The sequence below is a fragment of the Staurois parvus genome, unplaced genomic scaffold (assembly GCF_062004578.1).
Source record: "Staurois parvus isolate SC_StPar_1 unplaced genomic scaffold, SC_StPar_1.0 ptg000142l, whole genome shotgun sequence".
Taxonomy (NCBI): domain Eukaryota; kingdom Metazoa; phylum Chordata; class Amphibia; order Anura; family Ranidae; genus Staurois; species Staurois parvus.
In genome coordinates, this window is record NW_028317938.1 from 2563975 (window position 1) to 2583303 (window position 19329).

General features: G+C 39.8%; 1 protein-coding gene across 2 annotated transcripts in view; it reads right to left on the bottom strand.

The window, feature by feature from the left end:
• The window catches only part of ITPR3 (inositol 1,4,5-trisphosphate receptor type 3), a 465627-nt gene that overhangs the window by 335303 nt on the left and 110995 nt on the right, over positions 1-19329 (bottom strand). For both annotated transcript variants that reach the window (XM_089673590.1, XM_089673591.1), the window contains exons 10-13: positions 15243-15299; positions 13754-13896; positions 10858-10957; positions 8925-9085 (exon numbers count right to left, since the gene is read on the bottom strand). In XM_089673590.1, coding sequence (XP_089529716.1) covers positions 8925-9085; positions 10858-10957; positions 13754-13896; positions 15243-15299 — 461 coding nt within the window. The remainder of the gene's footprint in view (positions 1-8924; positions 9086-10857; positions 10958-13753; positions 13897-15242; positions 15300-19329) is intronic.

Sequence of the window (19329 nt, forward strand, 5' to 3'; positions counted from 1 at the left end):
AATGATTGATGTGTATAAATGCACATGAAACATTAAGCGATTGAGCAGTTACTATTCTGGCCAATTAGATGAATTAATGCCCAAGCACTTGATGCACCTAAATGCACCTAGAAGCGTTTACACATGTCAACATTTTTTCTTCCAAAATGCTGCTGCCAAGGCATTTAGGAGAACTGGGCAGACACCCTGCGTGCATGGGGCCTAAAAGCCATATGATGGAACCATGTTGACCAGCTCAGTACTGGCTGCAGAGATAACCTGTCATGATGTATGTTACACCCAAACATTATGACTTGTAAAATGCTTTAAGAGTGTGTACACCTCAGAATTTACCAGAGGCACGAATTAATATAGGTACTAATGACTGTGAATTCACAATGTTATAAGACTGCAGACCAAATGTCATTATTTATTTAGATTGCTTGTTTCTGCACACAGTTATGACATCTGAATTTGTCTGCAGTGTCTCCTAGCTGCACCCCCTGTCCTAGGTTATATGTCTACATTTAAATGCTGTACCCCCTGGCCTAGGCTATATGTTTACATTTAGATGCTAATTCTTGTCTTTGAACTGCATCTAGGGTCACAAGGTGCAGTCCAGTTGGCTCATTAAAACAAGCATAGTATGTATCCTTTCATGCAAAATCATAATGAAATAAATATTATAAATGACAATAACTACAGAATGAAAAGCTAAATTATACTAATTATTGGTCTGTTTCAAACAGATTAAACCAATAATATTTTCATCTTCATTTATATTAATATATGTTCTTAGACTTTAACAGATACAGATCCACAACGTCGTCCTACGAGTTTCTACCATTTTTTATAAAGGATAAAAACCTAAAACTGCAAAGCTATACACCAGTAATCCTGACTATTGTTTTGTAAATTATCTGACATTATCTTAATAGATTATATACAGGTTACATAGTTGAAAATTAACTAATAACAAGGAAATGGAATGGAATGGAATTAAAGATAGGCTCTGTTTAACTAACAAACTTTGTTTTTATGGGGAACTACAGTTCAAATATGTATGTTGAAAGTAGTAGTCTGATACCATTCCCCATATCAACCTCCTATAGAAGATGAAGGCGCAAGGAAGATTTAGATGGGTAAAAACTGGTTAAATGACAGAAGTAAAAGATGATTGTACAAAAACTGACAAAAGCCAGCAAAAGTGGAGTACAAAAATCATTATTGAGCTCTATTTTTTACATATCTTTATTAATGATCTAGTGAAAGAGAGTATAATGTTTCCAATTTTGCTACGAGACACAAAATAAAGAAGAAGTACTAAAACTCAGCAGAACTGTATCATTATACAAACAGATCTAGAAAAAATGTCAACACGGGCAGTTGATTTGCAAATGTACTTTAATGTTAAAAAATGTGAGCAAATATATCCAGGCTGCAGTATTGGCTTTACCTCTGTGTTACATGGTGTATAGCTGGGCAAAAACAGAGCTGAAGAGAGACTCTGGTGTACTGAATAAAAGTAAACTAAGCAGTAGCACTCAGTTCCAAGCAGCAGCTCCAGAATGTCAAAAAATCCTGAGATACATTAAAAGAAAGATATGTTAGTTTAGAATTGCCAATGGCTAAACCGCTTGTATGGCCCCATTACCAGTTTGGTTTTGGACATCATTCCAAAGGAGGAAAATGGAAGTTTGGATAAGGTTCTGTCATGGAAATTTTGTATTGTTGGTCGAACTTTAAATGTGTCATATATTCGTGTTATTCATATGTCTCTCGTGTGGCTTAATTAAAGCTCTGAAGGCTGCAATTGGGCCATGCGCATGTACAATGTATGTATTACAGTACTCAGCTTGGTAATGGATGAGATGGCAGATCTGCACTTATAGACCGGCGTGTATACCACCACGGCATTCGATGCGAATGCTGCTGTCAGTAGACCGTGGGCCTGTATCCACATATCAGCAGCATAGTACCACGTGGGCTTCATAACGCAAGGCGCCAAGCGGTGTGAACTCCACGTGTAGGCTTGTGCATATCTTACAACCCATTACTAATCTGAACTGTATCTTGGATGGATGTGTTTTAATAAAGATCGTATCGGGCCCATCCAGGTACAGACTGATATTTTTAGGAGATGCTTGTGCAGAGAATTTACATACCAATAGAAGCTAGTAGGACAGGAAATATGACCTCAGATGGCTCATGGGGGGGAAGGGGAGGAAGTCTGCTGACCTCAGAAGGCTCATGGGGGAGGACCAGTGATAGATAATAGGAAAGGCTATGCTCCAATTGGAATGTATATCCTGTGTATAGGCACTCCCCATTGCATTGTTCGGTGGGAGGGGATTGACTTTATTCATGTGGGGGGCATGTGTGTATTTTTAATAAAACAGAGAGCTGGGTCTAAAATCAGCCCTTATGTGGATTGCAACCATCCTAAGAGTGTCGTTTGATCATTCTAGGGTAACGGAGCTCCATCACCTACATCTCAACAGAAGTTAAAAGTAGTTGGATGAGCAGGAATCGTGTAGTTTGGCTGCAGTCGTGGTAAGCGAGATTCGCACAGCTTTATGGGGGATTTCTGCGCATCCAACTGCGAGTACTCACGGTAAGGAGAAATTCGTTAAAGCGAATTTCCAAGACAGTTCAAAGATGGGCAGCCTAATAGAAAAATGGAGAAGTTCCCTTGGAATGATATGCTAGGCAAGTTCAGTCTGGAAAACAAAGCCTAAGAAATGAATATGTCAAAATATATCCAAGGTCTATATAAACATTTGCAAAATGAACTTATCCAAATAGGGCTGATTTACTAAAGGCAAATAGGTTGTTCACTTAGCAAAGGAAGTTGCACTTTGCAAGGGAATTTCTCCCAGGGCTTAGTGAATGTGGTGACGTTTCCTTTGCAAAGAATACCCAATCACATGCCAAAAAAATTTAAAAAAACAGCAATTTTGCTTCCCCGTGATAGGATGATGGAAGTCAGCAGAGCTTTACCTCATTCACCAAGATCTGGGGAAAATTCCCTTGCAAAGTACAACTTCTCTTACAAAGTGAACCGACGTTTCCCTTTATTATAAGAATGGGTAAAACCTAAAAAGTTCAACAGGTGAAACCCTGTATGGTTGTTTTTGCCATCTGCATCTACTTGAAGATTTTCCTTCACTGCCTGTTCTGTACACACAACAGGAAGTTAAGAGAAATCTCTCCAAAGTGAGGGAAATCCCGTCTTAGACAACAGTTACAGTTACCAGAAGTGTCTCCAGAGGAAAATTTCTCTCAGCCTCCTCACCTGTTCTAGTTACCACTCAACATTTCTGACTTTCACTTATTTTCTTTCTGAGTAGCAATGATCACCAGGACATATAGCGAGGGTGAATCTCCCTAGCAGGGACACAGACAGCAATATAAACATGGCAGGAGTTATAAACTCTCACCACTCTATCCAAAACTAAAAAATATGCTATAAGCAGGGGCGGACTGACAACTCATGGGGCCCCCGGGCAATAGGGGATCATGGGGCCCCTGTGTCCTTGCCCAAACTCAAAAAGGCCTATGAAAAAGGTACCAGGGACATCTCATGGGGCCCCCTACTGACCCCGGGCCCTCGGGCAGTGTCCGAGTTTCTAAATGGTCAGTCAGCCCCTGGCTATAAGTTGTGGAATATCCTACTGTATGAAGTAGAGGTAGCAGGAATAATAATGTATAAAGAAAGGATTGGAGGATTTTGTTAAAGATTTGGTCCAGCCAAACGTTACAGTGTATCCTAATTACAGATGGAGTCTTGAGGACTCAGTAAACCCCTGACTTTTTTCATAGACTGAAGACTCCATCAGCAAGATTTCTCTGCCTTAGGTTCTATGCACACTAGCATTTTTAAGCTCCTAGAAGCTATTATCAGCACATTTTTGTTGCTCCTAGAAGCTAAAAAGTGTTATCCTATTTGTCAATGCACACTACTTTAGGCTATTAGCATTTTTTGAGCTTCAGCATCTAGGAACAGAAAATAATAGTTTTTTGGAGCATTTTTCCAGTCACAAAAAACGTTAAACACTACTAAAATGCTCCTAACTTGTTTTTTTCTCCTCTACATGTACTTTAAAATGCTAATAAAATGCTAACACTTCTAAACGTTTCTAAGCAGTACTGAAACGCTACTAAAAAAACACTATTACCAGCGTTTTTTATCCAGCATTTTTTTAGCTTAAAAAACATGCTAGTGTGCATGGAGCCTTAAAGCATATCTAATTTCAAAAACAAACATTTTATATTGCAGCTCACCAATCATTAGATGTTGGCTGCATTTGTTTTCTATTTTTGGTCTTTTTCCTTTTTTCACCTGGTGATCCCTCAGTGACATGCTTCCTGCCTTAAGGTGGCTCCTCTAGAGGAGTAAAGGAGACACCCTTGGATACCAGCATTGCCTATGGAGAGTAGTGTTAAGCTGTCCAGACAATAGTGGAATTTTGTTCAAAAACTTTTGCTTTCAGAACATTTGTTTATTTTTCTAATCATTAGAGGGGTCAAATCAACATTTGTTTTTCACCATAGTGACTAGAAAATTTGAAGGAGCAGAATAAAATGTTTCCTTCAACTAATGAGTTTCCAACAGTGTATGTGGCTTTCATTAGAATAACATATCAAATGTACAAATATTTAAAAAAAACATTCATATGAAAATCTACCATAGATGGACCTTTTAGATTTAAATTAACTTTAAATAACTGACTACAGCCTAAAGTTGGCCATACATGGGTCAATTTTTTTCATTCACCCAGCGGGTTGAATGAAAAACTGACTCAATTCCTCTATTTATACATTCGATATGGATGGGGGAATCCTCCCTGCTGTGACAATTTATTCTGACAGTGGAGAGACTTCCCACCATCAGAATACGCAGATTAGCGCTGCAGTCTATAGCTCACAACACTGAGTGAGGAAACGCCAACAGGACGGATGAACAAAAGTTGATTGATACATCAACTTCTGTTCAACCACAATGGTCACACATGGTTCAAAATTCAACCAGTTCCTGTTGAACCAGCCACATTTCTATCCATGTATGATCAGCTTAACTCCAGCTAACACTTTTTAAGCGTGACAGCAACATTTTTTGTCTTTTGGGGGTAAAGATTTTAACCCCTTAATGTCTGAAGGTAAAACAAATCAGAAGGCCTGAACCCAGTTTTGCAACTTTGTCATGTGCTAGTACAATTGTAAATATCATTGTAACAACTTGGTGTAAATTACACCCAAAATAGTAAAAAAAAATTAAATTTGTAAAATTTTGCTGTATATTACTTGTCATTAGCCTGACCCACCAACAAAAAAAAAACCTAAGAAAATTCTCCTACCCCTGGCATTGTGGCAATACCATACATAAAATGTATTGTTTGTACCTGTAGTAAGGTGTATTTTTGTTTTTGGTTCATTAACATACAAACTAAATAAATGTTTTTTAGCCTTACCTCTAACCCTGAAAACAACGTATATAAAAGCCCTGACCTAGCTCTTTGATCTTTATTTTTTATTTTTATAAACATGCCTTTTTTCTACAATAGCTGGAAGAAGAAGATACAATTTACCTTTTTCTCCATTCAGAGGAGGAAAAGAGTACAAGGGATGAATTTTACTGAAAGGATTTTGTGATAGCTAATCACAGTAATCATGTGATCAGGAGCTGGGGTTCCCGATTGTTAGTATGAGACCAGGAGCTGTGACAGCTGACTACTGGGAGTGTGCTAAGGAGCATGCTTCCAACACTACAGTGTTGCAGACCCAATTCCACAATGCTGCATATTTGTGTTACGTTGGTGGCAACAGGTTAACTAAATGAATAAAAGCTGACTATTGTAAGCACCCCTGTCAGTGTTTAATGGTCAGTCTCAAATTTCTAGCTGCCACTTTTGCTACACAACTTGGTCTGGTAAAGGAAGCTGAAAAATAAGCTACAGGGTGGACTCAGAAAAACAAAGACTGCTTTGTTATAGCAGTATTAAACCCAAAAACAAAAATGTAATATACTGCATCATACCAATTCTTAAATGTAGTGACTGACTGTTTTCTTTTTTAGGCTTTTTTTCTATATGTTGCCACTTCTTATCTTACAGTGTCTCCAATCTGGTTGGAGGAGCAAAGGATAAACTATTGGAAAGCAACACAGTCAATCTGAAGAGAGGGTAGTGTTAAGATACACTAGCAGATTTAAACTGACTTGACTAACAAATTAAAGCTGAACTCCAGCTAACATTTTCAAGCCGTTACAGCAACAGCCTTTTTTATCTTTTTGGATAAAGGTTTTACATAAATGAATAAAATCTGACCATTGTAAGCACCCCTGCTAGTGTTAAATTGTTTGTGTCAACTTTGTAACTGCCACTTTCCTTGGGCAGCTTGGTCTGCTTGAAAAAAGACTAACTGGCTGATCACTAGGTGAAGATAAATGGAAAATTCCTGTTTACCTATACATGTTCTATCTAGCACATCATGTTGTATTTTCCACAATATGAAATAAATAAAATAACCAAACAAGGAGAGTGGGAAACCCTCATAATGCTCACAACAATTGTAGAGACCTAGGAACACAAGAGAAGATATCTCACTAATCAAGCCCCTGAGAAATCCAAGAAATTGATTTGGAAAGCTCCTGCAGATATGATTCTTACCTGTCAAGATGGACACATGGCTGGGCCCTTCTTATCTTACTGGAAACAAGAGAAACACCAAGCCAGGAAATTATAACCATATGGTTCCATTAACCACTTTAGGACCAGGGAGGTGGTGGGATTAACATATAGGACAGATCAGAGAGAGGCGTGAATGCACCTGGATGGCACTGTTTGTGTACTGGATGACAATGGCACTAGTTTACGCTACACTGTGCTGGCTGTGATCGAGAAGCTCTATTTTCTCTCACAGAGCTATTAGTTAAATTGTGTGATTGGTCATAGCAATCATGCGGTACAGAGCCACTCTTATTGGCTCTGTACCTTCTTTTTGTGGTCATAGCAATCATGCGGTACAGAGCCACTCTTATTGGCTCTGTACCTTCTTTTTGTGATCTGCACTGTACAAAGAGCATGCACAAGCATATAGAATTAAAGCTTGAATTTAAAATGTTGTCTTACCCTAGTAAGGTCATCCATCTGTTTCATTACAATGGGTGGACAACAATCTGTATAAACAGCTTAATAACATCCCATTCAACAATTGCTTCTTATGTATACTGTAGGTCCCATCTTGTTTCAGAGTTTTTCACACTTTGGTAGTGGCTGCAATGTATACAAGTTTCCCTACTGCTTGTGATTGCTGTCATAGCATCTGTAGCTTTAATTCACATTTGTTTCTCATGAACAGGTAGCTTTTTTCCCAGGACGCTGGCTTAAGCTGTGGTGCTTTATGGCCCATATATAACAAGTATCTAGCTGAGATGCCCCTATTAGATCACACATATTTTCTTAGGTTGCAGGCGGTTCACATTTCAGAGGATAAATCACTGACACCAATTTCAATTTCAGTGATGCTATTTCTTTCTCTGCAGTACTGGTGGAGCTTCTTGCTCAGATTCTTGTTCAGACTGTGCTGTGTCACTTCATGAGACTTCTGACTCATAGGTGTTTCTTTAATAACTACACTTCTGCTTCTTGCTACCTTATTTGTGCATGAGGACATGTACATACAATACACAACTTTCTAAGGTTTTGATGTGTTTTAAGTCAGTCTTTCTCCCTTTCATAGCTCCTATGAAGTTGCTTTTTCAGGTAACCGGTTTTGGAGATAGCAGGCTGCAATAATTGCATCTCCTGAGTATGCTGTTACAATATTCACATTTAAAAGCACACTATTGCCACTTCCAGACAAAATGCAATTCTCTCTGCAATACCATTTTGTTCTGGATTGTATGGAACAGTAGAATGTAACATAATTCCATGCCCCCTTACAATAGCTTGTGTTTTACCACTACTGTGCTGTGTGCCATTATCTTTGTGAAGTAGTTCAGGCATATTGCCAAATTTATTGTTTACTAGGACAAGACATTGTTTAGTGAGACTTTTGTGAGACTTTATCTCTGCAGTGTGACAGGTAGAGCACACTATATCTTGAGTAGTCATCAATAGAAGTGACAAAATACCTTCTCTAAAGCTTACCAGTGTCCAATCAATGAACATCTATAACTTGTGGTGCAGGAACATTCTGCCTTTGTCCTGGACTTTACATCCCAAACTTATAGGATTTATATTAAATAGGTAGGTAGCCCTCACAAAGTCAGCAGAAGCAGTATTTCACTCATTTTTTAATGGCTTGAATATTGCATGCAGATCTCTAATTTGTGAGTTGCATGATTCTCAGCAAACTGGCCAAATGTACAGTATATACATGACATCAGAAAGTTCACAATTTACTGATTTGCCTAATTTGAAAATCAATTTTCTTATCGCTCATCCCCACTAGTACAGTTTATTTCTTTTGTGAATTCTTCTCTGCTTGCCAGAGTTGCAGGTGGTTCACCTAATAATTGCATATAGATTACGTTGACATTTAAACTATACAGGTTTGTTGGTGTGTTAAATCCAGATAATACAGTGACAGACTATAATTACCAACATAACTTTTTCATCATAGCTATTGTGGGGTTAATGTACTATAGGAACAGAGACTGTTCACTTAGCAAAGTGAATACTTGCATTAAAAGTGAACATTAACTTAGCTTAGTAAATGAGGTGAAACAGTGTCCACTTCGATCATCTAATCACATGCAAGAACAAATCCTGTTTTTTAATTTCCCTATCACATGAATGGTTATTAAAATTGGACAGAGAGTCATGTTATGTACATTGATTTGTTAGGTGAACAGCCTTTACTCCTTGAGTAAATCAACCCAAGTATTTAATAACTAAATAGAAGATTTGACTGTTTTTACTTCCCCATATTTCACCACATACCTCCGATCATTCTGGCTGATGAATCCCTCATTCAAACGTTCCACAAAATTGGCTAGCATTGAACTTGCATCATTAGCAAAATCCAAATCCCGAATCTCAGACACAGGTACAGAAACAATAGCAAATGCTTCCTTATCTTCTTTTGTTGGACAGGTACCCAGCTAAGCAAAATAAAAAAATATTGGTGATATCATACTGTGCAAAGAATACTAACTAGGTAGTGGGCTCTATATCATCATGTTTGGAAACATTTTAAAATGTTTAAAGGAAACTTTCAGGACAAAATATGAGAGCTTCCATTAACAGTTTGGCTTTTAAAGGGTTGAAAAGTCCAGGGGTGTCATCCATTACCTTGTATCAGAGCTTGGTGAGTCACTAACATGAGGCAAGTATGTGCTTCATACTTTATAGTGGATTTGTGAAGTGTAGTGAAGTAAGGATAAGGGTGATAAACCCATACATAACCCTTAGTCAGCCTTTAATACCCCTTCATTACGAAAACATGACACAAACACAGATCCACAAAAATACAGCGTAACCATGTTACACCCCCTTCTTGTCCATACCACTTTTCACTCTCACTGTGATAGTTTTGCTGACAATTCCTTGGTCATGCAACACTGCACCCATATAAATTTATCATTTTTGAGACAGACAATATATTTTGGTTTTATTTAATTACCACTGATTTGTTTTACTATTAAAAGGAAACAAGACCAACAAAACTGAAAAGATTCTGTTAATTTTCTATTACAATAAAAATCCCAGGACATTCCGAAAACCCCAGAGTGCCCCTTTTTTGGAAAGTAGACATCCCAAGGTGATCTAATTTTTTGTCACAATTTTTTGAAACATTCTGGTTTTGTGGGGGTAAAATGTGGAGCTTGGTAATGGCACACTGGACACAGAACATACAGGTCACAATAGGTAGGAGGAGAAAAAGGTGTTAATGTACAGGTCATCTACAGTGTGAGGATGAAGATGAAGGGGGTAATGTAGCGGTCACATATATTGAGAGAATGGAGATATGCAGGATAAGGGAAGGTAATATACAGGTCACATCAGGAGACATATATACAGGTGAAACTCAAAAAATTAGAATATCGTGCAAAAGTTCATTTATTTCAGTAATGCCAGACTGAACCAGATAGATAGAACCAGACTGAGAGACCATTTAAAGACTCAGGAACCCTTTGCAGGTGTTATGGCTTAATTAGCTGATTAGAGTGGGACACTTTGAGCCTAGAATATTGCACCTTTTCACAATATTCTAATTTCCTGAGATTGTGGATTTGGGGTTTTCATGAGCTGTAAGCCATAATCATCACAATTATGACAAATCACGGCTTGAACTATCTTGCTTTGCATGTAATGAGTCTATCTCATATATTAGTTTCACCTTTCAAGTTGCATTACTGAAATAAATGAACTTTTGCACGATATTCTAATTTTTCGAGTTTCACCTGTAGAACAGATGTATTGGGGATGGTGATGGATTTAAAAGATTTAACATTATGCGCTGTCTGAGCTCTACCATGCTCAGGAACGAATGAGTTATTAATTCATTCATTGGTTCCTTCGAAAGGAAAGGGAGGGCTGTTAGATATGATTGCTGTGGTTTGGTCTCTCTATGTTCAATCACCATGGTTTAAAGATATAGATATGCTCAGATTGGTTCTGTACATAGTGCCTGTGAACAGAGCCGGCCTTATGAGAATGTATCAGTTTACTGGTATTAATGGGTGGAATGCCTGCCTGACGGTGTGTAATCTAGTGCTGTTTTCAAATAGACCTGGGCAAGAAACCACCCAACACTGTTTTTAAACGTACAAGAGTACAAAAGTGATTAACAGATCAACAGCCCTCATACTTCTATCTTCACAGTTAATGATAACCAACATCCAAAATAACTGCACAAAATTAATTTAATTACCATAAGGCGTATTGGCCGTTCTTCATCAACATCTATGGGGACATTGGTGCTTTGAATCCAAGTGTTGGTGCACAGATGTCTTAATCTCACAAATGAGTTCCTAAAAAATAATTCAGACAGTTAAACTCACTCTAGAAAAAGAAAAAGACTAGGCTGCAATATTTTTTTGAAATCTTTCTATCACTAAGCATGCACATGCATTGTTCAGCGCATATGATGAGATTGACTAAAACATAGTTCAGTAGTTTTTGTTCAGCCAGTGGGCTGAAAGAAAAGACTGAACTGATTCCCCCATCAAGCTGGATGCAGGAATCCTCCCTAATGTATTTGTAGTCTGATAGCAGGACTCCCCTGCCATCAGAATACACTGATCAGCCCTGCAGCCGATTGGCTGCATGCGCTAAAGAAAGCAATGTTTTCCAACAAGCTGGTTCATGAGAAGTAAATCTATAGATGGACTTCTCATGAACAGAAATGGCCATAGATGGACTGAAATTCAGAAGTTCGGCAGGAAATGGCTGAATTGTGTGGCCAGCTTTACTTAACGTTTGAGGATCTTCACTCAATAAATTGATTGATTGTATATTTAAAGGAAATCTGCACATGATTGGATATTTAAAGGAAACACAGCTACAATTTATTGAGTGAAGATTGTGAACCCCTCTAGTAAATCAACCCCAATAAATGCATCCCATAAGAGAGATTACTTGGTGACACTGCACATGCATTTTCTACTGATCTAATTTTTAATAGAAGCAACAAAAATAATGCTTGGGGTAAAAAACAAAGGTCTTTTTTCAGTCTATAGGCATACGATCGTCAGTAATATTGAGGTGTACCAACAAAATAAAAGTTTACATATGCAAAAAAGCTTTGCAAGTTTTACAGATGATGCAAAATCTAGATCTAGACATCTTGGCATCCATAACCTCTGGTGACAAGGAGTTCAAATGAAAACCAATACTAATATAAATATGCAGGCTATAATAGCTCTCCCTCTGAAACTGATAGTTTAGTTGCCTGGCTGTCTTGTTGATCCAATGGCTTCAATATTAAGAAGGGCCCCCTACAAGTGAGAGCCACTAATTCTAAACAGTATCTGACAGACATGATAGCCATCATGAAGCCTGGAAGCAGAAAAGATCACCCAAGGGGGGTTCCCTAATGAGTTAAAAAGATGGTTTCTGCAAGGCAGAGAGAACATGACTGATCTCAAGGGAACATGGAGCGCTGTAATGGGGTTTGGTTCTTGAGACACCTTGAATAAAGGTGAGCAAAGCTAAAGGATGGATAAGGCTGAAACCGGATGCCTACGAGTACTAAGAGCCAAATTTTGGTCAAAGCCAGACTGCTAGAAAGCCAGAAAGTGAAGCACAGATCAGTCTCTGTGGTTGAAATGCCAGTGTTCACAACAGGCAAAAAAAGGATCTCCAGGCACAGTAGTATAATTTTCTTGAAGTGGCTCTTCTAGCTTTGAGTAGTGTTGGAATAACAGAATGAGGTATACCCCTTTCCTTCAAGACTTGTGCTTCAACAGCAATACCAATAAAGCCAGTGACTGAGAAGCAGGGTGGTACAGGGGGCCTTGAGATGGCAGGTCTGGCCTATCTGGGACAAGCTAGGAGTTGTCTCCTAAAAATTTGAGTGTCTGTGTACCAGGTTCTTCTGGGCCAGTTTGCTGTCATGAGAATCACCATTTTTCCCCTTAATCAGCTAAGGAAGACATGTATTAGCCTGAATGGAGTCCAGAGAATTACCAGAGCATTTAATGCCAGTTATAGAGGATCATTGGTCCTGATCACAAACAGGGATAACTTGCTGTTGAACTTGCCAGCCAGGATGTCTACACCCTATTTAATAAACAGCTCACTAGAGAGACCACCTCACACCACCACTCATACCATGGCCGGCGTGCGTTCCAGCAACGTGTGTCGTAGGAATGATGTATGTGGCTCAGCCTCAATGAATTTTATGTGTTGCGAGTCCTCAGGAAGCTCCTTGCAGCAAAAATCCTTGCAGCATAAGGATGGATGGGAGGAAGCGCCTGAGTACCTTAGAAGGGCTCTAGGTGGAAGTGGTGGTATTAGTATGACCTGTGTGTTAATACCTAGTCAACCACCAGAGACTAAGCTCCAAATGGTGGACATTTTATCACCAAGTTTGAAAGTTTAAACACTCAATAAGTGAATAAAGTCAAACACAATTCCTGGTTTCCTAATAGTTTTAACGTAAAAATTAACACTATCCAGGAGACACCAATAAGTGTACTGAAAGTAGTGGAAATATTAGTTCTCACACTTGCTATAAGGCTACAGCAGTGGTCCGATAACACGACACCCCTGTCTTACCTTTCCATGTCACTGGTCCCAGTATGGGTCCGGGCTTTGCCCATACCCCCAGAGGGGTCTTCAGAGTCTGGGACTCATATGAATGGACCTAGGCCCTTGACCTGCATAGTACCATGTAGATATCTGCACTAAGTTGGGTTAAGCATCCAAGCAGGATCCAGTGCAAAATCATAGGCTGTCCCAGCAGCGTGGGGTGCGGATTCGGTTCCCATGGTATTACCAAGGATGCACCAATCTATTGTATCTACTGTAATAGTAGAAGGCAGTGAAGAGTCGATCGAAGAATTTCAAAGTAAATAAGAACCAGGTCCATCACCTATAAGACACTAGCAAAATACTTAGGTCTTCCAGAGTGGGGTAGGATTATACGCCAAAGAGGCAGCATGTCCAAATGCTTTGTCAGTATCCAGTCATCTGAACATAGCAGCTTATAACCCAGAGTATACCCAACCCTGTACTGCACAACTAAGATATATTAAATTCTGCAGTGATTCGAAATATAATATATTGCTAAAAAGGGTTGCTGTTGTTATACATGATCTAGGTACCTGGGAACAAATGAATCTGTCTTCTGCAGAGTGGTAGGATCCAGTTCAAAAAGGGATGCAATGTCATTCCCATGTGGTACAGCTACAAGGCGATACTTGATCTTCTCCCCTGCGTTTCTACGGTTGGGACGCGTGTTCACTACCTGAGAGAAGATCGGTGGTCAATGAAGAGGTGGGAGATGCTGAAAATTAAGAAAGGAAGGCAGAAACAAGAAGAGAAGAAGAAATGTGAGAAACGTATGGTGATAGTAGAAGGACACTGGGGCTAGTTCATAAAACAGGGCTGTTGTTCATAACAACCAATCAGTTTTGAGCTTTTGCACATGAGTGCCATATCAGGAAGGTGTGAGCCATGTGTTCCTACGCTACTGGCTGCAGAAGACCAGTTTTCATTGAATGGGTCAATGGCACATGCTCAGCAAAAGTCGGGGTTCTTACTTTGTTAAAATGAATATGTCATGTTGATGCTAGCTAGATTCATTTCAACAGCTCCACCAGGTGGCCTCTCAGAGCCTGACATTGCCAGTCTTGTATCCATCCTGGATGAACACCAGTGTTCATGTGTACAGGCCTATGAGCTCCCATTTTTTACCCTTCAGTAGAAAATGTTAAACAGGGACACTTACTGGCTGCTATGGGCAGTTATCATAAATCAGCTTCAATGTCTGAATAATAAAAGAATACAGAGGGAAGTGTGGGAAGAATTCTCAGACAAGGAGAAGTAAAGAGATAAATTAAAGAGCAAAAAAGCACAGTAGAGACAATACAATTATGGAATGAATGTACTAAATACTAAACAATGTCTCAGTTAAAAAATAGAAATCACAACCTAGAGCAGAAAGAACAAAAAACATAAATTTTAGAGGAACAAAGGGCAATTTACTGAATGCACCAGTTCTCCAGGCACACAGTGATTTTGCAATCCCATTTGTTTTACAAAACAGGCACAATTTTAGAGTGTGCACTGTGGTAAAATTAGCACTAAGCAAATAGACAGAAGCACTGGGTATGAACTAGAGAAATTTAATTAACCATCATCTGGGAGCTGAGCTAGATTTGTAATTTTAGAACTGTAGGCTTTGTTCATTTGAGGCTATTAGGCCAATGTAGCAAGTGACTATTTCAATTCTCTATACATTGTCCCAGTTCTTTTTTACATAAAGTTAATCTTCATGCCAGTTTATTCTGCATGTCATACAGATTCATGAGCATGCTTTAACATACTTTGGTTGTTGAGCGCTCAAGGCAGGTTCTGTCAAACTCTGGCATGTGTAATACGGAACATTGATATTGTGCAAAGGGATGTCATCCAAATCAGCCAATCAGATTTCACCTTTCATTAGTTCAAAACATTTGTGATTGTTGGTTACTCTGTTTTGACCACTACTCTTTGCCATAGGACAAAAACATTGTGAATTTACCAATAGAATGACATGTACATTCAGCCTCTTAGCACACATTTAATAAACATACATTTATGTAAACTTACTGGGTAGGATGCTCCTGATTTGGACTCTGGGGCATCTCCTTTGTAAGTTGGATTTTCCTGCAATATTCAAAGCACAAGATAGAACTACATATCCTAACAAAGTATTATATAAAGATATAAGTTACCAGTGTACTAAAATCTGTACAATTCAAATCTCAGTTGTAGACAGATTTGACTTACCTTCACTTTTTTCAGATAATACATTATAAACACAGGGAATGAAAGGATCTGCAAACCTTACCTTAAAGTTATCATTTCACTATGTATTTTTCTTAACAAATTTGTAGGCTGCTGAATGTTATGGCAGTTTCAGAATGTTTTTTACCAATATGTCTATAAACTGTACTTACTTGCTTGGTCTTAATTTAAGCCTACCCTCCTTTATTACATCACAAGATTGAAGCTAGAAGCTAATATTGTTTTAAATACCTAAGCCCTAAAATACGCTTAGTACAATGCATATACTGTAAGCTCAGTACTATGCATATCCACTTGAAGGCGAGGCCTTTTTTGACACTTTTTGTTTACAAGTAAAAATCTGTATTTTTTAATAGAAAATTACTTAAAACCCCAAATATTTTATATATATATATATATATATATATATATATATATTTAGCAGAGGCCCTAGAGGATAAAATGGTGGGTTTGCAATTTTTTATGTCACACAGTATTTGCACAGCGGTTTTTCGAATGCAAACATTTTAAAAAATAAACATTATTGAATTTTAATGTGCACAAACACAATATAATACCTAATTTTTTCGGTAAAATATAAAAGATGATGTTACACTGAGTGAATAAATACCTAACATGTCATGCTTTAAAATTGCGCATGCTCGTGGAAACATCCCTTGTGACATTAATAGGCAGCGATAGTTACCGTATATACTCGAGTATAAGCCGACCCGAATATAAGCCGAGGTACCTAATTTTACCACAAAAAACTGGGAAAAACTATTGACTCGAGTATAAGCCAAGGGTGGGAAATGAGGCACCTACTAGCAGGAATAGCACCCCATCATTGGTGTCCGTGGGAGGAATAGCGCCCCATCATTGGTGTCAGTGGGAGGAATCGTGCCCCATCATTGGTGTCAGAGCAACGAATCGTTCCCCATCATTGGTGTCAGTGGGAGGAATAGCGCCCCAACATTGGTGTCAGTGGGAGGAATAGCGCCCCATCATTGGTGTCAGTGGGAGGAATAGCGTCCCAACATTGGTGTCAGTGGGAGGAATAGCACCCCATCATTGGTGTCAGTGGGAGGAATAGTGTCCCAACATTGGTGTCAGTGGGAGGAACAGTACTCCGTCAGTGGGGAGAGGAATAGTGCCCCATCGTTGGTGTCAGTGGGGGGGAGGAAGAGTGCCCCATCGTTGGTGTCAGTGGGAGGAATAGTGCCCCATAATTGGTGTCAGTGGGAGGAATAATGCCCCATCATTAGTATCAGTGACACCAATGATGGGGCACTATTCCTCCCACTGACACCAATGACACTTGCTGACTCCTGTTCTAGTACGGTACTGCTGCAGCCAGCATATGTGGTTGCAGCAGCACCTCTGCACTGCACTTACCCTCACTCGATTTTCGCGGGTCCGCTCGGCTCCGCCTCCTCGCCCGTGATTGGCCGCCTGTGTGCCTTTCCTGAGCTACAGTTCTGGCGGCCAATCACCGGTGAGGAGGCGGAGCCGAGCAGCAGGAGTGAGGGAGTGGCCGGAGTGACTGAAGGAGGATCCTGGATGGATCGTCGGAGCCAGGTAAGAGACTGCAGCCCTCTGCCAACCCCTGTACTTGGTGTCCCTTCCGTCGGAAGGGGGGGACGGTGGCAGCACCGCGCCGCCCCCCTAAAAAGTGCTCCCTGACGTTGACTCGAGTATAAGCCGAGGGGGCCGTTTTTCAGCACAAAAAATGTATACGGTACTCTTTATGGAGAGATTTGGGGTCTATTAGACCCCGGATGTCTCCTCTGCCCTTACAAACATCTGATCACACCAAGATCGGTGTGATCAGATGCTTTCCAAATTTAAAGATGGCACTGTTTACATCCAGGAAACCAGAAGTGCAAAAAATGTCTGTCGCTTCCGGTTTCCTATACCATAGAGCTCATCGGGGACCTTCCAGTCCTCGACAAGCTGTGTGGTGACCCAGCAGAACAGCCAGCTTTATTCCGGACTTGCTGGCGGGACAGTAGAGCGCAAGAAGCACCAGAGGGGAGAGGGGCACACCTCCTGCCACCAGTAAAAGCCATCCAGTGGCTAGTTAGCAGCTAAGATGGCTTTTACATAAAAGCTGAGCACCAGCTGAAAAAAAACAAGAACAGTTTTGTATTACCACTTAAAGTCAAATGACATACATGTACGTGATTTGGTATTAAGTGGATATGCTAGTCACTTGCACTTGCTCCTCTATTTACTATATTTCTGTGTTTGTAGATGTAAAACTTTACAGGTGTTTAAAGAGCAACTCCACTTTTGTTTAAAAAATAAAATTACTTAGACAGTATTGCTACACAAGACTTTCAAATGTAGTGTACAAAACACATTTTTATTTCACTCTGCAACCAGATATGATTATCTAAACCTTTTTTTCCCAAAACATGGCTTCCATGAAAGAGGGCATTCTGTACCAGTATTAAAAAAATAGCCTAGCAGTGCCCTTCACCCTAACCCCATATCAACCCATACACACACACACGCGCACCTAAAGTTAAAGTGGTTGTAAAGCCTCACATATACCCAGCGAAGTGACTATCCTCAGGTGATACACAGAGATTAAAAAAATCCTCCTGCATAAATTGTACCTGTTTATTTCCAGCCAATTGTCCTGTACATCCTTGTAAAGCTCAAAGATGAAAAGGATTTTTCACAGAATCACAAACAGCGGCCAGGGAGCTGCAGTTACACAGTACATGAGCTCTGAAAGCTAATTGGATAGAAGGGACACACTCCCTTACACAGTTACAGAGCTGAGGCTGTCAATTACAGGCTGTGTGTTGGAGCTTTCTTCCCTGTCACCTTGGCATTGCTGGAAGATTGGTCAAAAATGTGGAAATTGCAGTTCAATGTTTCTAAATGTAATATAATGCACCAAGGGAAAAAAAATCCCTTGAGAGAGTACAACATTGGGGGTACATTGTTGGCCAGCACTGCAGAGGAAAAGGACTTACTTCAGTTGAATGCAAAATGAGTAAACAGTGTGGCCAAGCAGTGGGGAAAGCGAATAGAATTCAAGGATGCATTACTAGAGAGGTCAACAGCAGGAGGAAGGAGGTCTTTATTCCTCTATACAGGTGTACTTCGGTTTACAAACGCCTCGGTTAACGTAATTTTCGGATTACTAATGAAAATCCATTCAAAATAATGCGTCAGTTTATGAATTTTTTACTAATATTTTTTTGCAAAATTTTTGTGAGCTTCACTATAGCTCACAGAATTAGCTGTCACTTTCCCTGGAGTTAAAGGAAGCTTTGTTTCTTTTAAGAAACTAAAAGGAAACATTGTTTCTTTTAACTTGGGAAAACAAATTAAAAGGAAACTTTTTCTGGTATAGATTTTGGGGGGAACTAAAATAAAAAAAAATGGCGAGAGGGTTCCCCCCAAAATCCATACCAGACCCTTTTCCGAGCATGCAGCCTGGCAGGTCAGGAAAGGGGGGGGGGCGAGCGCCCCCCCCTCCTGAACCTTACCAGGCCACATGCTCTCAATAGCATGGGAGATGCTTTGGGGCAGGGGGGGCTCACCCCCAAAGCACCTTGTCCCCATGTTGATGGGGACAAGGGCCTCTTCCCCACAACCCTGGCCGGAGGTTGTGGGGGTCTGCAGACAGGGGGCTTATCAGAATCTGGAAGCCCCCTTTAACAAGGGGGCCCCCAGATCCCACCCACCGTATGTGAATGAGTATGGGGTATATGGTCCCGATACTCATTCACAAAAAATAAAAAGTGTAGTGTGAAAAAAGACAGGACACGGTCTTTGACAAGTCCCTTATTAAAGGAAAAAAACTAAGAGAATGTCCCCCACAGTAGATCCAACGTCAATCATGATGCCTGCTGACCCAAAAAAAAAAAGAATTAAAAAAAAAAGCCTCTGC